The sequence below is a fragment of the Emydura macquarii genome, unplaced genomic scaffold, assembly GCF_026122565.2.
Source record: "Emydura macquarii macquarii isolate MOO-44397 ecotype Brisbane River unplaced genomic scaffold, CSIRO-AGI_Emac_v2 contig_2768, whole genome shotgun sequence".
Taxonomy (NCBI): Eukaryota; Metazoa; Chordata; order Testudines; family Chelidae; genus Emydura; species Emydura macquarii.
Window position 1 is genome coordinate 43,659,291 of NW_027132905.1, and position 23,196 is coordinate 43,682,486.

Consider the following 23,196-nt stretch of genomic DNA (forward strand, 5'->3'; position numbering starts at 1 on the left):
ACTCACCCATTCCTGTGATAGACCCCTGACCTGTGACTGAGTGATTGAAGTCCTCAAATCATGGTCCAAAGACTTCAAGGTACAGAAAATCCATTAGCAAGTGAGCCATGCCCCATGCTGCAGAGGAAGGCGAAAAACCTCCAGGGCCTCTGCCAATCTGCCCTGGGGGGAAATTCCTTCCCGACCCCAAATATGGCGATCAGCTAAACCCTCAGCACGTGGGCAAGACTCATCAGCCAGACACCTGGGGAAAGAATTCTCTGTAGTAATTTTGAGCAGGGAGGATATACACTGTAGGAAATGCAGCGCATAGTACACACTCACTACTGGAAGTGCCCGACCACCCTCTTCTCCATGTTCCTTCCCTCCTACAAAAGCCTCTTGCATAACAACCTTCTCTTTGGGAACCACTCTGTTCCCCTAACCTTCTCTGCCATTCCCATATACTCAGTCACTTACTCCTCCGCAAGCATTCACAGCTGCAGGAAGGGGTTATGCCCTTTCCTCTGTACCACCAGAAAGGAAGAAGGAGCTGATCTGCGTGTTTATCTGTTGGTTCTTGCAGAATTCCTGCATTCTTTTCCTTGTTTGTTCATCTGCTTTTAGGGCAGCACATGCAATATTCAGACCCCAGCTGAGAGGCTTTGGGTCAATGTACTTCCCAGGAACTGTGAATTCTTGCCTTGAACATTAGGGATACCAGCAAAGGGGATTTTAGGAGTGCTTTTTCAACATGGTTGAATAACGGGAACAGGTAGAAGCGGGAAGGAGAAAGTACTGGTCTCTGTAGAGGGACTTCATTGCACATCTGGATAATCAAGTTCCCATTAAAAACACACATGCACTAGTTACAGGAAACCTTCCTTGCAGTGATACTACAGGTCACAGTGCTGTCCACAACCATGGCAACGGACATCTAGACTGACTGCCGGAGCTACTTTCGCTCTCCCCTGGACAGTGAGACACTTGCTGTCTAACAGCTATTTGGTCAGGGCTCTCCCCCGATGTACGCTTATTTCTGAGCCTCCCACCGCAGCAGAGCACGATAGCGCTGATGGGTCAAGTTAAAGAAATCAGGTGGTCACCTAGCCAGGACCATGCAGGAGCTCTGATATCTTGCTCCAAGTCCCAGTACACTTGGCCTCTGTGATGTAGTAGAAGGACCAGGTATAGGAATAGCATTGAAGCCTCTTCTGAAGGTGAGGCAGGGGGCAAGGTAGTAGAGCGTGCACGTACTGGAGGACTGGAGAAAGACTCTCTTCCCCCTGCCCAGTGAGAGATTTCTGCTGCCTTTAAAGCGTGGTTCTGCGCCAGGTGATGCTGAATGGCTTACACCTTACCTTGAGAAATCCAACCCCCACCCGGCCCCTCCACAGATATTTAGAATCCTAGACGTGTAGGGCTGGAAGGGACCTCAGTAGGTCGTGAGTCCAGTCCTCTGCACTGCGACAGAACCAATTATCATCAACACCACCCCAACAGTGTTTGTCTAACCTGTCTTACAAACCACCAATGACAGCGATTCCACAACTCTCTCAGTAATCTTCTCCAGCACTGAGCCACCCTGACAAGTTAGGAAGCTTTCCCTAACGTCCACTCTATTAGACCTGTTCTTTGCTCAGATCAGCACTTCCAATTGCTAACACTGGTCGGCCACAACAGCTATGGGAGACTATGATTAATTCAAATCATGGCTCATTCATCAAGCTTGTTCACCAACTTGTTCTGCCCTTTGTACCCAGGCATGGAAGCTTTGTTCCATGAGCCAGAAAGAAGGCAGCCCACGTCTCAGATCCCTGCCTGAGTTTGCAGGGACGACTGAAGTGAACTGAGAAAGTCTGAACTGGAGCCATTGTGCGACAACATCACTTGCGTTGGCTGAAGTTTGCAGCATAGAGTTAAAAGGATGCTGCTTGGCTCTATATTGATTGTAAACGCTACCTCCCAGAACAGGGTTGCACTTCTTGTCATTAGCCATCCACACACAGCTACCTGATGAGCCGGCATCAGTTCACACCAATAACATCACCGCTGCCACAGGGCTATCCAGGACAACGTGTGCCGATCCAGCTCATTTGACTAGTAGAGCCAGGAGTGGCACCAGTCCAGACTTACCATGCCCATGGCTCAGAATAAGAAGTGGCCACAGAGCCAGGACTTGACTGATTGTGGCAGAATACAGCAGCAAGACCCAGTTTGGAGGGGTTTAAAAAAAATACTAAGATTTATTTTAAAGGGAGGCGGGGGGGAGAAAAACCCCCACACACCAACCAAGGAACCCCCCGCCATAACAACTCCTCTTCCTGTGCAACTCTGAGTCCCAGCTGGAAGCCAGGGAGTTTTATAGAGGGCATCTCTCCCCAGAGGGGTTGGGAGGGAGGAAGGAGGGAGATATAGAGAGAAAAGAATATGCAAGGGACCAGCCTCACCTTCCACGCAGTGCTCCACCTCCTCCAGGTTGCGCAAGGTAATCCGCATCAGGCTGGAGTTCAGCATCAACTCATTCTTGTGTTCAGGCCACAGATAGTGGGGGGCGGGGTTGACGAAGAAAATGCGGGTGTCCCCCGTCGAGACCTGGTTGTCGCAAATTAAGGGGTCCCCAAAGCCGCTGATTACCACTTTGTTCCCACCATCCAAGAGGATTTCATGCATCACGATGTCTTTGCCTTTTAGGTACCGCCAGACTCTCACCTTGAGCAAAGGGAGAGAAAGCACAAGAGGTCCCAGTGTGAGAACCTTACGCAGCCCTTGTCAGAGCCCATCACCCCTTCCACTTCGCAGCCAAGGGCTAGTTAATTTCCATCAAGCCACCAAGAAAGCTCCAGTTCAGAGGAGTAAGCAGGGCTTATGAAAACCTCAGGGGGAGTTAATTTCATGAGCTAACCCACCAACAGCGGTAACGTGTGAGTGAGGATTGATCACTATGGATGGGCATTGTCTTCTCTCTGCCCAAACTGAATTCATCTCACACACACACACACTCCCCAGTTTGTCAATCCCCTTTGGCTTGAAGTCAATTTTCCATCTCTCTTGGCATGGCAAGCCACAGAAGTGTTGCCAAGAGTGCAAGACAGACAGACACACACAGTGTGTGTCAGGTGCAGGTGTGACCAACCCATTACAGGATCAGACCCTGTATTTGGGATTTGATCCTCGAGTCTGTCATTGCTACCCGCTCCTGACCCGGTGGGAGATCGCTAAGTCGCACACACCTCTTCCTGCATCTCCAGCCCACTGCTACTGCAGTAGTTTATTGCTACAAAGCAATATCAGGATTCAGCAGGAACAGCTGCCCTTCACTGGATCCCACTGTCCTGTCCTCCCCAAAGGCCCCGCATCCCAGTGGTCATGCACTGTTCACTAAGTAACATACCTGGAGGGAGGGGGGGGATAAAGGTTCTCATCAGCAAGGCTGAGGGATAACTTCCCTTCCCCACCCCTAGTGCAAACACCAGGAAAAGGCCTGTGCGTGAAGTGGAGCGGCTCTGGCTCTGTAGCAGGTTATGAATACTGCCGGCTGACCAGGCGAGTGGGGTGTTTACTGTATCAAGACATTGGTTTTGTTTTATAGGAAGCTGGGGGCAGAGGGAAGGGGAGAGAAAACCAGTAGGAAGGGAAGAATGAGGACTCAAGATAAGCCACTTCTCAGCAAACACTTGAAGCTGATAAGAGACAAAACCAGGACAGGAGCAGCCCTGGGAACCAGAAGATCAAAAAGACTACAGCAGTTGAAAAAGGGACGCTCTCTCAAAGGGTGGGTTGCTGTTCAGGTAGGGGGGCAGGGACAACAGACAGAGAGGTGTCTGAAGGAGTTAAGCCTGCCTTGTGTACCATCGGTGGGGAAGGACTCTAGGTATGAGACTGTGAATGAGTCCTTGGCTGTACTTTTTAAATCTTCCCTCTAAATGCTTTGCTCCGACTGTCTGAAAACAAACACTGTGGTGCAAGGCAGCTGGCTGCTTATTGCACAGCACAGCCTCCCAGAGAGAAGACCTGCAAGCCTCTGAACCCAGCTGAACCTGCAAGGTACATGCAGCTGGTTCACAAGGGGCTGTCGTCCAGGGCAAGAGTGGGAGAATCAGGGAATTCCACTGCAGGAGGGTACAGGCGGGGACTGACACCTGGGGAGCAGCACCCAGGCCAGGAAGGGGACAGATGTGCAGCTAGCACGCCAACCATGACAAAGACATTTGCAGTTATCCTTCCCATTTAGGTTGCAGGCTCCTCGAGGGTGACGCCTGGCTTGTCTGCCGGGCTGGTTGGTGCAATAGACCGGTTGGTGCAATGAATGTTGGCAGCAACAAGGAAACGTCACCTCCTACTCTCCGCTGCACTACAGTGGTCTAGGTCTACTCACATGCAATTGCCCTTATAGTCACAGCAAGATGCATCAGTGGCGTAAGAATTCACCCAAGGCTGAAACTTGCCAGAAAAAGTGTCAGCGTTAGAGATCTTAGATCTATTGAAGTGATTGATACAAGATACATTCCCAGTCTCTTTCCCTTAGGCTAGGGGTTCTCAAACTGGGGGTTGGGACCCCTCAAGGGGTCACAAGGTTATTTTGGGAGGAGGGGCGGGGGTCATGAGCTGTCAGCCCCTGCATGTGCCATGGCTGTGATTGTCAGCCCATGCATGACTGACAGCCAGAGCCCTTCAGACCTGCGGGGCTGGAGAGCAGCAGCTGCTGGCTGGGTGCTCTGAAGGCAGCATCACCACCAGCAGCAGTGCAAAAGTAAGGGTGACATGACATGGGGGGAGGTCATCACTTTTTTGGGGGGGTCATCACAGCCTGAAATATTTTCAGAGAGGGTCTCGGGGGGGGAGGGGGAAGGATGAGAACCCCTGGTTAGGCCCTGGGCATACCTAGCGCTGCTCAGAAATCGCCTTGGAAAGGACATGGAAACTGATGTAGTAGGGAACATCCATTCCTCTGTTGCTTGGGCATTTCTTGTCTGTTGGATAGTGGCGTTATATTGTAGCACCACAAAGGCTACTTAGGAGTTTCATTTGCAATGGTGGCAAAAACCCTATGCCATGCCCTGCTTCTGCTGCAGATGGCTTCTACAGAGCCAGCCTCAGTGATTTACTAGGTATTGCATCAGGGCATGGTTAAGGTATCTGAAAACTTTAAGACTTGGTTCCATCCAATATCGCTTGAACCGTTATTTCCGGGTACGTCTTTCTGCTTTCCAACGGCTGGCTTTGAGAGCGGGTGCTTCACTCCAGCAAGGGTCAGTGTGAGCAAGCAGATGAAGCTGGCAGAGCGACAGACAAGAGTGTCAGTCACATCTGCGCTGGTTATGCCCATGACTAATAAGGGAATTATGGTTCGCAGCAGAGGGTGCTATACTTGATTGGATGCTCTCAGGGAAACCAGAGCCATAGTTGTCTGTCCCTGGCCGCTCCGTGTACATTGGCTGCGCATGCTGGGGAAGTCGGCTGGTCTGCTGCAAACATAGGCCACCAAGTTAATGAGAGGGTGCAGGAGTAACTGTCCCATGCCATAATTGACTTCCCAAGGGGGAGTTTTCAAGTGAACGCTGTCACAGGGAATCCCCCTTCCTAGTTCACTGTGGTATGTCATTTAGGTGGTAGGCTATTGCTGAAATGTTTCCCTGGGAGATTTCATACATTGCACAGCCTGGTATTTGGCATTAGCTTTTCAGTCTGGTGTGTGTGGGGTGTGTGTGTGTTAAAGCCAGTGAGACAGCAGCCTTGACCAGATAGAGAAAGCATTCCCCATCCGTTATGATGATGGCTATGACTGACGCAGAAGCCTTGAGAGGATGGGCACAAGAGAGTTGGAGTGGAGAAGTGAATCTTCTCAGGCTGACAAGGCAACAGCAGAGCAGGCAGGGGCGAGAGAGACAAGGGGAAGGAAGACAGTGTTCTGTTTAAAGTTACAAGAGGCAGCTGTTTGGGCAGCCCGAGTTCTTACAAATTGTTACAGGAAGCCTTTGCTTTAAGCAGACTTTGTTTGCTAAAATGTTTGGACAATTTGGCAGTAAAGCCAAGTTCCCCTCAGTCATCTAACTTCAGTAAGGCAAATAAAGTGTCTGGCCACAAGACAAGGGTTTATTTCTCCTGCTGTAAGACAGAATTTCACAGGATTTTCTACTGCAGAGATAACCCAGCAGCCAGCAAATTCTCCACCTCAACTCACCCCTCTCCCACCCAAAAAAGGAGAAAAAAACCATCCAAGCAAAGTAGATCTGCAAGCAAATCAAAACAAGCTGGAAGCTAAGTGCATCCCCAGTGCCATATGCTCTCCATTTAGAAACTACTTCTAAAGAAACACACGGAACAGAGGGAAGAGGCCAGTATAATGGGAATAATTTACTGTGCACCATGGGAAAAGAGACAGGCAAGTTCCCTGTCCGTTGCAGAGGAGTTAAAAGATCCCCTTGCTACTGTAATTTACTCCAAAAGGAGCTGTCAGCCGTGGCTATGCAATAAGAGTTCATCAAGAGAGCGGCTCGAAATTTCTGACTCGGGAAGAGAGCAGCATGCTAGCAAGCATCTATATTGTAGCTCATCATAACCTGAGACCCTAGGTACCCTCTTCCCAAACTGCTCCAGATTCCCTCTGAGCACAGTAAGCCCTCGCTTTTCTCCCTGCTCTCCACGCCTTGCGGTGTTCTTTCTGCTAGGCCAGCCGCCGAGAGGTCAGTCACCTGCTTTCCATGGCTGTCACAACTCCCCAAGTGAACTTCAGAGCATGCAATATTAAATGTTGCAGCAGCAGAGGGGTGAGGGGGAGGGAGTCTGCAGCCAAGAGGCTCTGGAAGCCACCTTCAGAAATGAGACAGTGGCTAGGCCACATTGTTCATGTAAATAAAGGAGATTTGCATGGTTAAAATCCCTCCACAGAGATGTCAAAAGAAAAGGCTCCCCCCATTAGAGCACTTTTCACCCAAAATCTCCATGTGCTTTAGAAGTAGGCAAGTGCCATCCCCATTTTACAGATGGGGAAACTGAGGCGCTGTGTGGCACTCTTCTCAAGGTTACAAAGTGAGCCAGTGGCATGGTCAGCAAAGGGACTCAGGAGCCGCATTAGCCAGTCCCCCCGACCCAGTTTCAAGGAAGCCTGACGGGATTGGAAACACCTTGCTGGGGCAAAGCTTCCCACTCCCCCTGTGGGAACAAGAGAAAAGCATTGCTGATGGGGAGAGTGAAACACTAAAGTGTTAGCGAGGATCCTGACTGCCCCCTTCAGAGAAAGCAGCTGCCACTCAAGTGTCAGAGCAGTTCAGACCCTGGGGGCACTGTTGGGTTAGGTGACCAGATAGCAAGTGTGAAAAATCAGGACAGGGGAGGTGGGTAATAGGGTCCTATATAAGACAAAGTCCTTAATATCGGGACGGTCTCGATAATATCAAGCTGTCTAGTCACCCTATGCTGGGTTCATCTCTGCGCCTGGATACACAGATTGTAACAGAGCACCAACCACCAGCTCTAGATGAGGACTTAGCAACCACAGTCCAACCTCTGGACTGGATGCTGACTGCCCTGCCTGGAGCAGCATGTCAGGGCCAAACGTCCAGCTCACACGAAGCACAGCAGTTGCCTATGGGGCAGGACTACCACCAAACGCACATCATCCCAGTGCCTTCTGCAAGCTCCCTGGTCACTTCCAGGCCCAATTTCCCAGTGCTGCCAATTCAATATGTCATCATCAGGAGCCGTTCTCGAAGCACCACTGCCTGGAGTCGTGGGATTACACCAGAAACTCAGCTTTAAATAAAGGGGAAAAATATTTCTAGCCCTTGCAGTTGCAGATAAAAGCTTGAAAGTGTGGCCCTGAAGGCTCAAATAGCAAAAAACAAAGAAAAAAAGATGCAAGGTTGTGGGGGGTGTTTTTAAGCTCATGATTTTCAAGCCGACCTCATGCTCTCGCAGGGCCAGATTCATGATTTTTGAATGTTCAGAGGTCAGGGATACTGAAGTCCTTGTTAACGGCCTCAGTGATCGAGATCCAGATTCAAATACTGCCTCTCCAGCCAGGACTCACCCAGGCAACCGCACTCATTGGGAACAAGGAAATGGGGATACCCAGGGTGCATCTTTCAAGGAGGCCAGAGACAAAGCCGTCCCTGCACTGCAGAACATGCCCCAGGCAATTCCTATGTTCCCATCTGCCTAGCATCAGTCTGTACGTCATGTGTAGATACTATTGCAATTGACACCCTTTGGGACAACCCGTGTCTCACGAGTGCACAAGGGGACTCGTGTGTGGTGAGTAGATTCTAGAATAGAGATGGAAGAGCTCAAGTTTAGCTTTTCCACACGCCCTGCTCCGGTCACACGCTCTCCCTCCCATTTCCAGGTCTCCTGGCTTTAGGGGAATGTAAGACCACTTGCGTCAATGTTAATTTATGCTACAATAAACTAAGAGCAAAGTTACACCGGATCAGGAAGTCATTCCTCGTTCCCAGGTAGCCCCACCTGAAGCTGAAATCACACTTTGCAATCGTCAGGGGCAGAGGGAAAAAGGTAGGCAGGCAAAGCAAAGTGCTTCAGAAGCAATTTTCTCTGCCTGATTCAGTCTGAGCAGCAGCCTACTTCAAAGTCCAACTGCTCAGCTGTACCTAGCCCTGGTGGTGCAAGCCCTTTCTTGAGTGCAAGATGGCAATCAGCCAGTATGCAGAGCAGCTTCATATGGCGAGCAGGGGTAACTAAGAGGCAGCTTTCCTCTCTTCTAATCTTACAGGTATACCTGTGTTCACACCAGGAGAGACATCTGCCCCACTACACACAAGTGCTCCCAGGTGAGAGAGAGAACCAGGCGGCAGTTTTGACATGCCTGGGACACACCAGCTCAGGTGCGAGCCAGGATGTAGAGAGTTAAGGAATGCAGTTCCCTGCTTGCATCAGAGCAGTGCCGGTCTGAACTCTGTAAACGGCAATGGGGAGCCTCCCAACTCCCTGCCAGCCTTCTGCACTGGCACTGCGGTGGCAGAACTGCCTGTAGTTACACTTATCCACGCAATCAAGTTAAGGCACTTTCCTAAGCAACACCAGCCTCACCCCTTTCTCATCCAGCAAGAACAATCTGCTTTGGCAGAACCCCCCGGGCAAGATTCCCATCCCATCTAGCCACCCCCACCCACCCACCCACATACAATCCCCAGAAGAGTCTCAGCTAGACTAAATAACAAGTCACTAATGCAAAAAAAAAAAAAAAAAAAAAAAAAAACCCACCCACTGCTTGTGTTGAATGGGGAACAGACGTTTTCACCATCAGGGCCATAAAAAGCAACTGTGCCCCTCATCTGAACCTGCCAGCACTTTCGCCTCATCGGGGTGAATATATATTCAGACTTCGTATAGGGAGGCCATGAAGTTCACACTGCTGCACTGAGCAACGTAACAGAAGCTAGGGACTTTCTTTCCACTCCTCATTCATTTCTTTCCACTCATCATTCTTAATGCATGGGATGCAAGAGGCCCCACAGATGGTGATTACCTGAAGGGCATCCCATTCATCATCAGACACAATTAAAGCTTCTTCTCTGGTGACTCATTGGCTACACTGAAAAAAATGCCCTGCAATGAGGGAAGGAAAAAGTTAGGTCAGAGCTAATTGCCTACAAGAATAGTTAAGAGGTGTCCTCCCTCACAGAAAAATCACCTCTCTCTTTGGCCAATGAACATGTATCATATTGGGCCCAAGAGCATGTTTACCGGGGTTCCTAGGGGTGGAAGGGGAAAAGGGTCAGTGCAAGAAGTGCTTTTATTTCAGAAACTCTTTACAAGAATGTATTTAAAAGTGAAATGCGAACTTACAGATGGAAAGGCATCTCCCAAAAGACAAGGAAATCCTTCCTGCGACTGGAAACCGGAACCAGCTCCGCAGGCAGCGGGAGCGACTCGATCTCAAGCAAAACTAGAGAGACTTCCACCCAGGCAGATGCCTGGAGCTGCAAGATTCTGGAGTGGGTTGAAGTTTCTGAAGAGACTAAGCAGCTTCCTGGGAATGAAGCTTTTCAATCTCACGCTCTGGAGGTGGGCAATGGCTTGAGAGGCCGGATCTCAGCAGACCTTGAAAATGAAGGGCTGACAGCTCAGGGTAATAATGTCAGCTCTGGCCAGACTTGGTGCAAGATTCCACATGCACAGCTTCGCAGATGTCCCTCATCCTGAACCGTGGCACCACTCTTTTTCCCACAGCTAGCACTCTCCAGAGCAGAGGCCCCCCAGTCCTGCCAAACTGAGGGCTTGTCTACACTTACAGCACTGCAGCTGGGACCACTGGAGCGCCTAGTGAAGACACTGCTTCTGCCAACAGGAGAGTTTCTTCCATCCGCGTGGTTAATCCACCTCTCCGAGAGGCAGTATGTCGACCTAGCGCTGGTCTATACCAGGAAGTAGGGTCAAGGTAACTGTGTCACTCAGGGCTGTGGGTTTTCCAAACCTCTGAGCCACGTGGTTATACCCACGTAAGTTTGCAAGGTAGACCAGGGCTCAGTTCACAAAAACACTAGGCCTAACCTCACTCAGACACATTCCTCATCCAAGTCCAGGTCTCCAAAGGCATCCTCCTAACAGTAGCATACATTACTTGGAGGTAACAGGGCCCATACACTTCCCAAAGCGCCTTAGAGGGCTGGATTCCCGCTATGTTTGTTGAATGGCTCATCCACTGGTGAAGCACTGATGTCAGTAGGAATCTCCTAAAACACCATCATGATCCCAGGCCATGCTCAGGAGCAAAGTATAAAGGAAACAGAGCTAAGTTACTGTGCCTGAAATACCTCCCTCTCAAAGAAGGAAAGATTAGCAGGTCTCAGTGTTAATGCAACAGTTTGTCTGTCTGGCCCTTCTTGATTGTTAATCTGCTCGAAAGGCAAATGAATGGCCAGCAGCGATTTGAGGATGTTTATCTAACGCTAACTTTAATTTCCTCTATCAGTCCTAACGGGCTTATCTCGGTATATCAAAGGCTTCAACTTTGATGGTTAGAGTTTAACCAGGGATAAAGCAGCAAACAGGAGAATCTTCTCCAGATATTCGGGAGCCTGCTCTTTAGAGACCACCCAGCACTGATACCTTAAATATACGCCCAAAAGAGTGAATGTTAACTCATGCCACAAACTTGGCCCTATGTTTCTGGTTTCAATAAGAAAAAGCTGCTATGAAACAGATGTGGGATTTCAGAGGTAATGCTAGGTTTTAAGGAACACTGACTAGCGATCCGGTAGTAAGGAAACAGGAGACATTTTCTTGCTAACTTAGCCAGCAAAATCACTTCTGCGCCTTGGAGTTTTTTCGCCCTTGCTTTTACCAATGCAAGTCAATGTGCATGGCTGTTGCCAAGTGCAAAATTTGGCCAGTTGCATTTAGACAGTTTCAGAAAAGAGCATTTCTGAAAGACACATGTAGAAGTGACTGCATTTTAGCAAAAACCAAATATAGGTTTCATTTATTTGAAAGTATTTTAAATAAAGATTAAAATAAAAAGCAGGCCAATGGTAATAGCAGCACTGCCAAGCCTAAACATTTAAAAATCATGAGTCATGCCAAACAAACGAGATTTTATTTTAAGAGCTATACTTGGGGTTCTTTTTCATTTGCCTTCTGGCTTTTAAGCCCTTTTTCAAGCTTTTCCTCCGCAACTATGAGGGCCAAAAACTTACCTAAAAACATTAAAGTCTTACATAGTCACTTGATTTTAGCAGTTGGGATTTTTTTAAAGAAAAATACTCAATATCACGATAAAGCCATGATAGTTGGTAGTATTGTCCATCTTATTTGGGTTAGACATTTCTGTTGCAGATGCAAGATCAAGGTTTTGGGGGTGGATATGTAAGGTCTTTGAGGCTGAAAACACATCTTAGCAGCCCAGATAGTTCCTGTTTGGGGTCTGTGTGTACTAGGATACTAATAAACCAGTAGTATGAAAATAAAAGAGCATGTGCAAGCAGTGCACGTCTCATCTGTCCATTGCCATGGCCAATATTACCTCGGTGACATGCAAGTGGCAGGTTGTCACTTTTCATCCTTAACAAACATGCTTTTTCCAGGCAGAGAGGGATGCATTTCTAGGTAATGACTAAAAATAAAAGTCACGCCCAACAGACCATCCTTTCTGCATCACCACAGCTTAGATCCATTCTCGTAAGAATGGCCATACTAGGTCAGACCAATGGTCCATCTGGCACAGTGTCCCGTCTCTGACAGTGGCCAGTACCAGAGCTTCAGGGGGTGTGTCCAGGGCAGTTGGGATAATCCACCCATCTTTCCCTCCTGTCTTCCAGGCACCAGAGGTTTAGGGTCACTCCAAGTATGGAGTTGCATCCCTGACCATCTTGGCTAACAGCCATTGATGAACCTATCCTCCATTCACGGACCTACTTCTTTTTTTAACCCCATTATATTTTTGGCCATCACCACATCCCATGGCAATGAGTTCCACAGGTTAACTGCATGCCATGTGAAAAAGTATTTCCTCTTGTTGTATTAAACCTGCAGCCTATGAATTTCATTGGGTGACCCCTGGTTTTTGTTTTGTGGGAAAGGGTAAACACCACTTATCCATTCATTTTTTCTACACCATTCATGATTTTGTAGACATCTATCATATCTCCCCTCCTCTTCCCCCCGCCCCAGTCACCTCATTTCTAAAATGAACAGTCCTAATCTTCTTAATCTCTCCTCATATGGAAGCCATTCCATACCCTTGATCATCTTTGTTGCCCTTCTCTGAACCTTTTCCAGTTCCACTCTAGCCTTTCTGAGATGGGGCAACAAGAACTGGACACAGTAGTCAACGTATGGGTGCACCAGGGATTTCTAGTGTAGCATTATGATATTTTCAGTCTTTTTTAAATCCTTTTGCTAATAGTTCTGAATGCTCTGTTAGCCTATTTGACCATGGCTGTGCATTGAGCTGAAGTTTTCTGAGAATTATCCACGGCGACTCCAAGGTCTCTTTTTGCAATTGATGTCGAGTGCTTAGAGCCTACACCTTCAACAGTCCGTGCAAACACTCAGTCAGGAGAGCTGCCAAGTGGGTGAGAGGACAATACCAGGAAAGCATGAGGGCAAATGAAGTGCTTGCCCCCAATCTAGGGTCTTGCTCGGATGAAGTGAAACCTGGATTTTGCTTTCCTAGAGCAGAGCCATTGGCTGTATGTTTGGAGGGGCAGAGGGGCTGCGGAATGGTGCCTTCGAACAACATTTCCTCCCCCACCCCACTCTAATGGGGCTCTTGTCATCCCTTCTACTTTCATTATGAGCCTTTGGCACTGGGCCTCATGGTGTGATTGTATTTGTTCCAACCTGCCGGGGATTCCCGTTGCTTACAATTGCTTATTAATTTTTCATGCAGTGCCCATGATATGCTAGACACTTGACAGACAAAGGTCCCTGCGCTAGCCGGGAGGGTCTATGATCTAATTGATCAGGCAGGGGTACAGCGCATGCTTTAACTTATTGGAGGGGCAGGTAGAGCAACACAAATGAACGAGGTGCAGATCTTCAGCTAGTACAACCGGCCAAGAAGATTGCAAGACACTGCCCCAGAGACCATCAGACACTCTGCCTGATGCCCCCCATCCCTCACAGCGCTTCTCTTAGCCTCCCACACCCAGCTGACATCTCCTGCCAGGGGACCAGTGTTGGCATCATACCAGATCCCACTGAGACTGACCTGCTGGTTAACTCCAAGCAGGAGCCTCAGTACTTTCCAGAACAGGAGGGTCAATTTAAACGGGGAAGGAGGAAATGGCCCCACCTAGGTAGCTGTATTTTAAGCCCCCACCTTTACAAAAACACAAGTAGAGAGTCACTGCAGAAGGATGCCCTTCCTGGAAAGGGTTAAACCTTGCAGCAGGTTTGCTGACAAGCAGGCGGATGGCATTTCAGTGCTCTGCTGTCTCTTAGCTTTACCAAATGCATAGCCAGAGGCCAGATTCATAGTTAAACAATAGCTTGGGCTGGAGAAACTCAAGATGCTTTTAGAGTAAACATGGAGATGGGTTTAGAGGGAGGGAATCCGCACAAGCACCCACAGCGGCTAGTTTTAAGCCTCCCAAACCAGAAAGTTGGGAGTCACATTGAACATTAAAGGGAAGAAGACTGGGGGAGGGTCCTTTGAAAAGCAGCCTTAGCAGATTCCCCTGCAAGTAGTCGTTTGAGCTTTAAAAAAAAAAATTTTTTCCCCTTGCAGTCTAAAAATATATAATTACACACCGAAGCCTCAATTCCTACAATAAAAAACACATGTTCTTGCATAAAAAGGAACTTGTTCGGATTTAAAGTTTTACTACCGCACAGATTAAAATAAATATTGGGAGAGCCCGTTCCAGATTCACTTTCCACCAACTAAAATTGGGGGGGGGGGGGGGGGGATTTTGCTATGGCTTTCTTTGGACGACTGTAATTGGAGAGAGTTCACGGTTTATTTAGTGCACTTGTTAGGATTTGGGGGGGGGGGGGGAAGTTGAGTGTGGAAAGAGAAGGGGCCAGTTTCTCCTCGGTTTCCCGATTTACACCAATGTAGCACCGCAGTCAAAGAGATTTACACCCCGGGGTAAGCGAGCGGGCCCAGAATCAGGCCCATACAGCGCGTTTCTTGCAAGACTGCGGGGGTGAAAGTTGGGAGCTAGAAAGGAAACAGGCACCAGCCAAGAGGCGTTCAATGCACCCAGGCTTGCTCCGTTTCTTCTTGCTCCGTTCCCCAGCGCGGCTGTTTCCACACAACCCGTATTTTGGGGAGGGCCCGATTTTTGTTTTTGTTTTTTTAAACAACAACTCGGTTCCTTCAATTAACAAACCCGGTCGAGCTAAGTTTAGCGAGTGAAACCCACGAGGGAGGAGAAATTACACGGCAGGGAACTTTTCCGTGCAAGCCCCGAGTTACCCGCAAAGTTGTGCCTCCGAGCCGGGCAGGAATCGCCTCTGGGGCTGGGCGTCTCTCAACCCCGGGGGGGCACGGCTGGCCCCGGCCCTGCAGCCGGGGGGCGAGGGGACCGCAGGAAAGCAACAAGTGGAGGAGAGATTTTTTTTTTGGGGGGGGGGGGGGGAGACTGGAGGATCTAGATCACCCGAGAGTTGCGGTGTCAAGATGCTGTGTACACACAGCCCTGGCCCCTCGCACGTTTATCGCAGCCCCCCACCACACACACACACACACACACACACACCCCGCGAAGGCAGGCGTCGCTCGCCGCCGCTTTACCTTGCAGGAGTAAGTGTGATGAACCGGGTCCATGTTCATGATCTCCTCCACCGTGCCGGTCAGCACCACGTTCGCCTCCTCCTCCCGCCGCTCCAACTCCCGCTCGGGACAGCTTCCCCCGCAGCTCCCCAGCCAGACGGCCAGGAGCGGCAGAGCCCAGGCGGGGAGCCCCGCCGCCCGCTGCCGCCGCCGCCGCCTTCCCCCCATCGCCGCACAAAAGGAAGCGAAGCGGCTCATCCAGCGGCGAACAAACCCCCCTTCTTCCCCCAAGTCAGCCGAAGTGCAGCGGGGCGAACAAAGCAGCCCGGCTTGCATGGAGCCCGGGCGCACCCAGGGAGATTACTTGGGCTCCGGGGGGGGGGGGGGAGAGGAGAAAAAGAGAGAAAATGGAAAAGGGGGGGGGAGAAAAAAGGAGGGGAAGGGGGAAAACACCCAAGAAGAGGATCCCCCCCCCAGCTGGGATCAAGGAGAAATCTTCCTTCTTCTCCAGCCTCCTCCTCCTCCCTCCCTGCGCCCGGGTGAGAAAGGCTGGCGATTTGCATGCAATCTGAATTGCTGATAAGGGGGGGACTGGAGAGAGAAGAGGGCTGGCAACGCAGCCCCGCTGCTGGGCTGTTCGGCTCTTCTCTCATTGCAGGGCTGGCGAGAGACGCCGCCCCCAGGAAACGCACTCACAGCAGGTTAATGGATAATCAGGACTCCAACGTGCCTGGACTTTTAAAGGTGCAGCGAGCTCGGAAGTCCAAAGCGCCGCAGGGGAAGGGGCAGCTTTTCTTTCCGTCCTTTTCCTCTCTTGTTTCAGTGACAGTCGGCCTCTGTCTCCCCTCCCCCCCAATCTGTGCCCCTTGGGGTCTCCCTCTGCCCATGCTGCATTCACCAGTGGCTGCTAAGTGAGCAGTGGCCGAAGTGAAGATGGGCGCTGCACACTCGCCCAGCCGCTCGCTGGCACCCCGTGCCCTTCCCAGTAACTCCCTTCGAGGAGGCTGGGTCTGCAAGACACCCACAAGGAGTGTTGCCAAAGGGTAAGGAAGACCCAGACTCTTCACCCTTGCTAACAACACGCGCACAGGCAGAGTCACTCATTAACACATCCGCACCCACCCTCTGGCTATTCACCTGTGGCCAGACATAGGGTCTGACAAGCTCTCCCTTCAGCTAATAATAATATTTATATCTGGCCTTTATTACCAACAGTAGTACGTATTTGCATCTATATCGAGCTATTTTTCATCAGCACATTTCAAAATGCCTTTCAAATACAGATTCGCTTTATTATTCTCGTTGTTATGGTGCAAATGGGGAAACTGAGGCAGTTCACAGCCTGGTTTTCAAAGGTGCTGCAGGTGCCCCGGCCCCTATGAAAATGAGACCACAAGTGGTTTGTCCAGCATTGCCCAACAAGGCAGTGGCATAACAAAGATTAGATGCTCTAACCCCTAGAAAGTGCCCTATTCACAGGAATGACTTGGGTTTACCCTAGAGCAGCAGATCAGTGTGCAGACCCCTTTTCAACCTCCAAACATTTCGCCGACCACCACCTGCTACCATTTTTATTTGAAATTGTACATGTCCTTGGTGAGGGTGTTATTTTTCTTCTCGGGGACCCCCTGTAGTAGTCTCACAGACCACCAGGGGTCCGCAGAGCCTTAGAGTATTCTGACCTTCTGCCCTGGCTTTCTCCCTGGATTGGATGGCAATTTTTCCAGCTGTCCTTTGCAATTATTGCAAATATAAAATGAAAAGTTAAGTGGCACCAGGGGAGGGATGTTGTTTCTTTCCTCCATAAATTAGCCAGCCCCAAGAGGTGTTTTACAAGGGTATTTTACTTGCTGGCCCTAAACAAGTCATGTTAGTGACCGAAAGGCAAAGAGGTGAATTATTGAAGATAGGGTGGACACATAACCAGGGCAGTACCATGGGGAGAACAAAGGCTGTCAGAAATTGACATGCCGAATTCAATAAAAATCAGTGGCCTGAATTGTTAAGAAATTCCAAGCCCACTTTGAAAATTACAAGACATCCCTTCTTTGCTGGCAGCTTCATGCAATTCTCTTTATGCTAGTTGCAGCTGGAATGTTATATGTTTCCATTCTTTTTTTTTTTTTCTTTCCCCTGGATGTAATCAAAACTTAACAAAAGATCCAGCAATGTAAGTCAACCTTAAAAAACTAAAAATAGAAGTAAATTAATTACTTCAATTACTTTTAATTCATTAAATTAAAATTTTAAAAACCCAAAGCCTATCCTAAGTAGAGTTTTCACCCTGTAAAGGGACAAGTGCCTGAGATTCCATGAAGGCCACAAGGGCCTTTGGCCCAGTCCTCAAAGTTATTTAGGCACCTAACTCCCCACGAAATCCTATGGAACCAATGGGAGTTTGGCACCAAAATACCATTGAGGATCTGGGCCTTTGGTACAGCCATTGTTTTTACATGGAAGGCGCTCATATACTATGGTGATGGGCAGCAGTTAAAAACCTTCAAATCAATAGGTTATTCTCACAGAAGGAGCAGATCTGGATTCCATTTTATTAAAGCATCAACGTTTGGGGAAGAATTGAATAAAACAATTCCACTATTGGCCCTTGTCTAGAAAAACACACACACACACGTGCGCGCCAGATGTGAGAACAGCTTCCATTGTCAGACTTCTGGCAAGGTTTTCTAAAGAGCCAGGCCCATAATGTGCTCAACTTTTTTGAAACTCTGGGACCAACTGTGGGTGCTGAGAGCTTCTGAAAATCCTGGCCATCCTGTAGCCTGCAATTGTGCAAACCCAGAGCTGGATACTCCAGTGACCTCTGTGAAAGGGCCCCTGAAGATAGGGAATCCATTAGGTTGAGATGAGAGGCGTCAACAATCTCAGAGTTCCATCCTGCGCCTCCTACGACGCTTCATGTAAACAGTCTGGGTTTTTTCCATCATCATAAAAAGCAACAATATTCACCCCCCATGGATTGGTTTATATCACCAAAGCACCGTGCAAACACTAAGGGCCTGACAATGAGGTCCTAATTAACTAATTTGTCACTTCATCCCTATGTGAGGCAACAGCAGTTGGGTCTAAGAAAACTCTCTTCCATTCTGACAAGCCACACATTTGCTCCGACTGGCTAAGGGGATTCTCACAGCAAAGTCTCCTTTTGCGTCAAGTTAAGCACTTGCTTGAGGGCTTTGCTGGATCAGGTCCAAAACACTCAGCCCCTTTGCACGCTCAAGCCCCAATACCCAAAATGTTTTCTCATCCCATTTGGACTTGAACCAGAATCCTAGCTCTTACATTTTCGTAACGTTGAGATCCAGATCCAAACTTTGCAACCAAATGGTTTTGTGTGAGATCCTTCCTGTCCCACAAACAAAGGAAGACAGAAGGCAGAAAATTCTGGAAGTGAACCGCTAGTGAAGTAAGTGGTGTAGGGTTTTTGGTTTTGTGGAACATTGGTCCCCCTTCTATAGAGAGAAGGGGCTTTATCGTTTGGATGGCCTCCACCTCAGTGGACAGGGGACCAATCTGCTCAGGAAAGGTTGATTAGAGCGGTCAGGAAGGTGCTACACGAATAACAAAAGGGGAGGGTAAAAAAGAGGGAAGATATGAGCACTCAGCACAAAATCACTATGTTGAGAACAGAATTAATCAAGGACACAAAGAGAAGAAATTCTTTAAATCGCCTCTACACCCCTGCTAGGAGCCTGGATAACGAACAAGAGGAATTGGAATTGCTTATTTCTGAGCATAAATTTAACTTAATCAGTATTACTGAAACCCAGTGGGATGATTCCCATCATTTGAATGTTAAAAAAAAAAATAAAAAAAAATCAATGGTTATGGCCTATTTAGAAAGGATTGAGTTGGCATGACCTGTTTCCGAGTCACTGGTAACTCAGAAGAAAATTATGTTGAATGCTTATGGATCAATGTCCTAGCAGATAACGGGACGGGATATGAGTTGGTGTCTGCTACAGACTGCCAAATCACACTAGGGAACAGGATGACCAGCTCTTTAGGCATCTTTCAATAATGTGCAAGAAAAAGCCTGTGTGATCATGGGGGATTCCAGTGTGACTGACTCATGCCAGAGATTTCATGCTGCCAATGCTAAAACATCCTTGGAATTTCTGTATATAATAGATGACAATTTCCTAACTCAAAAAGTGTTGCATCCAACACAAGGGATTCTGTATTAGACCCTGTCTTGACTGATAAAGAGGAACCCATCATAGAAAAATTAACGGTAACTTATGTACAAGTGATCATGACTTGATCACATTTATAATGTGCAAACAGAGTAAAGTCCACACCACACCAGTGATATATATATATAGATATATATATACACCCTTGCTGCTTTAAAAGGGCCAATTTCACAGCGCTGAAAACAGTCATGAGCAAATCACCTGGGAGGAAGAATTTAATCAGGAAAATGTGAATGATAATTGGGAATTGTTTACGAACACTTTACTAGATGTCCAAAAATTGAATCACAATTGAGGAAGAAGGTCATACTGGTTAAAACACCAGGTTTTAACCTGGTTTATAAGGGAAGTGAAGGGAGTTATAAACATTTTAAAATAATATATAACAAATGGAAGAAAAGGGAAGTTGATAGTAATGAATATAAATCAGAAGCTCAGAAATGTAGAAAATTGATAAGGGAAGCAAAGGGACACAAGGAGCAATCTATGACCAGCAGAGTTAAGGCCAATAGAAAGGTGTTTCTTAAGTATATTAGAAACAAAAAACACTAACAATGGCATCAGATGGAAATGGTAGAATTATCACTAATCATGCAAAAAAGGCAGAAGTGTTCAATAAATATTTTTGGTCTCTATTTGGGAAAAAATAGATGATGTCATATCACAAAGAATCATAGAAATGTAGGGCTAGAAGGAGTCTCAAGAGATCATCAAATCCAGCCCCCTGTGCTGAGGCAGGACCAACTAAACCTACACCATGCCTGACAGGTGTTTGTCCAGCCTGTTCTTAAAAACCTCAGTGATGGGGATTCCACACCCTCTCTTAGAAGTCTATTCCAGACTTTAACTACCCTTATAGTTAGAAAGTTTTTCTAATATCTAATCTACAGATTAACCACATTACTTCTAGTACTTTTTTCAGTGGACAGGGAGAACAATTGATCATCGTCCTCTTTATAACAGTCCTTAACATATTTGATGACTGTTATCAGGTCCCCCTTCAATCTTCTTTTCTCAAGACTAAACATGCCTCAGTTTTTTAGCCTTTCCTCACAGGTCAGGTTTTCTAAACCTTTTCTCATTTGTGTTGCTCTTCTCTGGACTCTCTCCAATTGTCCACATCTTTCCTAAAGTGTGGTGCCCAGAAGTGGTCACATTCCTGCAGCTGTGGGCTCACCCGTGCCGAGTGGAGTGGGGCAATTACCTCCTGTGTCTTACCTATGACATGCCTGTTAACACACCACAGAATAGCATTAGCCTTTTTCCAACGGCATCACATAGACTCATAGACTAGGAGGTCAGAAGGGACTATTATGATCATCTAGTCTGACCTCCTGTACAACGCAGGCCACAGAACCTCACCCACCCACTCCTGTAATAGACCCTGAACCTAAGACTGAGTTATTGGAGTCCTCAAATAATGATTTAAAAAACCTCAAGGTACAGCGAATCCAGCAGCAAGTGACCCCTGCCCCATGCTACAGAGGAAGGCGAAAAACCCCCAGGGCCTATTCCAATCTGCCCTGGGGGAAAATTCCTTCCCAACCCCAAATATGGTGATCAGCTAAACCCTGAGCATGTGGGCAAGACTCACCAGCCAGACACCCAGAAAGAATCCTCTGTAATAACTCAGAACTCACCCCATCTAACATCCCTTCCAGGCCACTGGCCATATTTACTGCTAGTAATCTAAGATCAGTCAATTGCCAAATTAGGCTGTCCCATAAATTTTTCCAGCTCCATCTTGAAGCCAGCTAGGTTTCTTGCCCCAATGCTCCCCTTGGAAGGCTGTTCCAGAATTTCACTCCTCTGATGGTTAGAAACCTTCATCTAATTTCAAGTCTAAACTTCCTGATGGCCAGTTTATATCCATTTGTTCTTGTGTCCACACTGGTGCTGAATTTAAATACCTCTTCTCCCTCACTGGAATTTATCCCTCTGATGTATATATAGAGATCAATCATATCTCCCCTCAGGCTTCTTTTGATGAGGCTAAACAAGCCGAGCTCTTTGAGTCTCCTCTCATAAGGCAGGTTTTCCATTCCTTGGAACATCCTAGTAGCCCGTCTCTGCACTTTTTCCAGTTTGAATTCATCTTTCTTAAACATGGGAGACCAGAACTGCACACAGTATTCCAGATGAGGTCTGACCAATGCCTTGTATAACGGCACTAACACCTCCCTATCTCTATTGGAAATACCTTGCCTCATGCATCCTAGGACCACATTAGCTTTTTTCACGGCCCCATCACATTGGCGGCTCATTGTCATCCTTTCTCGGGTCTTTCTCTTCCTCTGTCACTTCCAACTGATGCGTCCCCAGCTTATAGTAAAAGTTCTTATTATTAGTCCCTAAGTGCATGACCTTGCACTTTCCACTATTAAATTTCATCCTATTTCTATTACTGCAGTTTACAAGGTCATCCAGATGTTGTTGTATGATATCCCGGTCCTTCTCTGTAATAACAATACATTCCCTTTGCAATGTCCAACTCTGCTTGGCTTTTGGAAGTTCTCACTTTGTCTCTACATGTTCTGACCTCCAAGAGGTAGCTTTCCTTGCTGATCCCCCCCAGCTCCCACTCCTTGTAGGCTTTCTGCTTTCTCTTAATCATCTGTCTGAGATGCCTGCTCATCCATCTTGCTCTACAACCCTTGCCTATGAATTTTTTCCCCTTCCTTAGGATGCAGACTTCAGATAGTTTCTGCAACTTTGACTTGAAGTAATTCCAAGCCTCCTCTGCCTTTAGATCCATGAGTTCTTCAGTCCAGTCCACTTCCCTAACTAAGTCCCTTAATTGTTTAAAGTTAGCCCTTTTGAAATCTAAGACCCTGGTCACAGATCTATTTTTGTTTATCCTGCCATTTAGTTTGAACTGAATTAGCTCATGGTCGCTCGAACCAAGGTTGTCCCTTACAACCAGTTCTTCTATGAGAGCCTCACTACTCACCAATACCAAATCTAAAATGGCATCCCCCCCTCTTGTTGGTTCAGCACCTATTTGATGAAGGGATCTGTCAGCTATCACAGCCAGGAAAATCTGAGCACTATTGTTGAATCCTGTTCAATTTGTGATCCACTGTGACCCTCAGATCCTTTCCAGCAGGACTACCACTTAGACAATTGCTCCCCATTTTTAACTGTGCACTTCCTAAGTGTAGTACTTTGCGCTTGTCTTTATTGAACTTCATCTGGTAGATTTCAGACCAATTTCTCTAATTTGTCAAGGTTGTTTTGAATTTTAAGTATTATAATACTCTTTCTATTCCACTAGTATCCGAGGCTGTAGCAGGGGGCCAGACACTGAGGCTGAGCTGGAAGCCAGGGGCTGGAGGCCAAGGTTGCAGTTGGGCTGGGGCCGTGGTTGGGGGGTGGGGCTGGAGCAGAACTCGGGGCAGAGCGGGGTAGGGTGGCGCTCCTTCCCCACTCCGTGAGGACTGGCCCAGGACCTGCCATGCTCCCCTGAAGTTCTTTTGTGCCCCTTCCCCCCAGGAGGGCGCCCCACAGTTTGGGGACCTCTGTATCTGTACTAAAGTTAGATGTTTTTAAAATCAGCAGGTCTGGATAACCTACTTCCAAGGGTTTTAGAAGAGCTGGCTGAGAAGCTCACTGAACCATTAATGCTGATTTGTGGGGAAGTTCCAGAAGACTGGAATTAAGCTAATGTTGTGACAACATTTAAAGAGGATAACCAGGACAACCAGGGTAATTATAGGCCTGTCACTCTGACATCAATCCAAGTCAAGATAACAGCGTGGCTCATACAGGACTAGATTAATAAGGAATTAAAGAGGGTCACATAATTAATGCCAATCAGCATGG

General features: G+C 47.8%; 1 protein-coding gene across 2 annotated transcripts in view; it reads right to left on the reverse strand.

The window, feature by feature from the left end:
• Positions 1-15,699, reverse strand: part of AGRN (agrin) — a 212,800-nt gene extending 197,101 nt beyond the window's left edge. For both annotated transcript variants that reach the window (XM_067567281.1, XM_067567280.1), the window contains exons 1-2: positions 15,182-15,699; positions 2,430-2,691 (exon numbers count right to left, since the gene is read on the reverse strand). In XM_067567281.1, the coding sequence (XP_067423382.1) occupies positions 2,430-2,691; positions 15,182-15,496 (577 nt within the window). In that variant the 5' untranslated portion in view covers positions 15,497-15,699. The remainder of the gene's footprint in view (positions 1-2,429; positions 2,692-15,181) is intronic.
• Between the last annotated feature and the right edge of the window lie 7,497 nt (positions 15,700-23,196).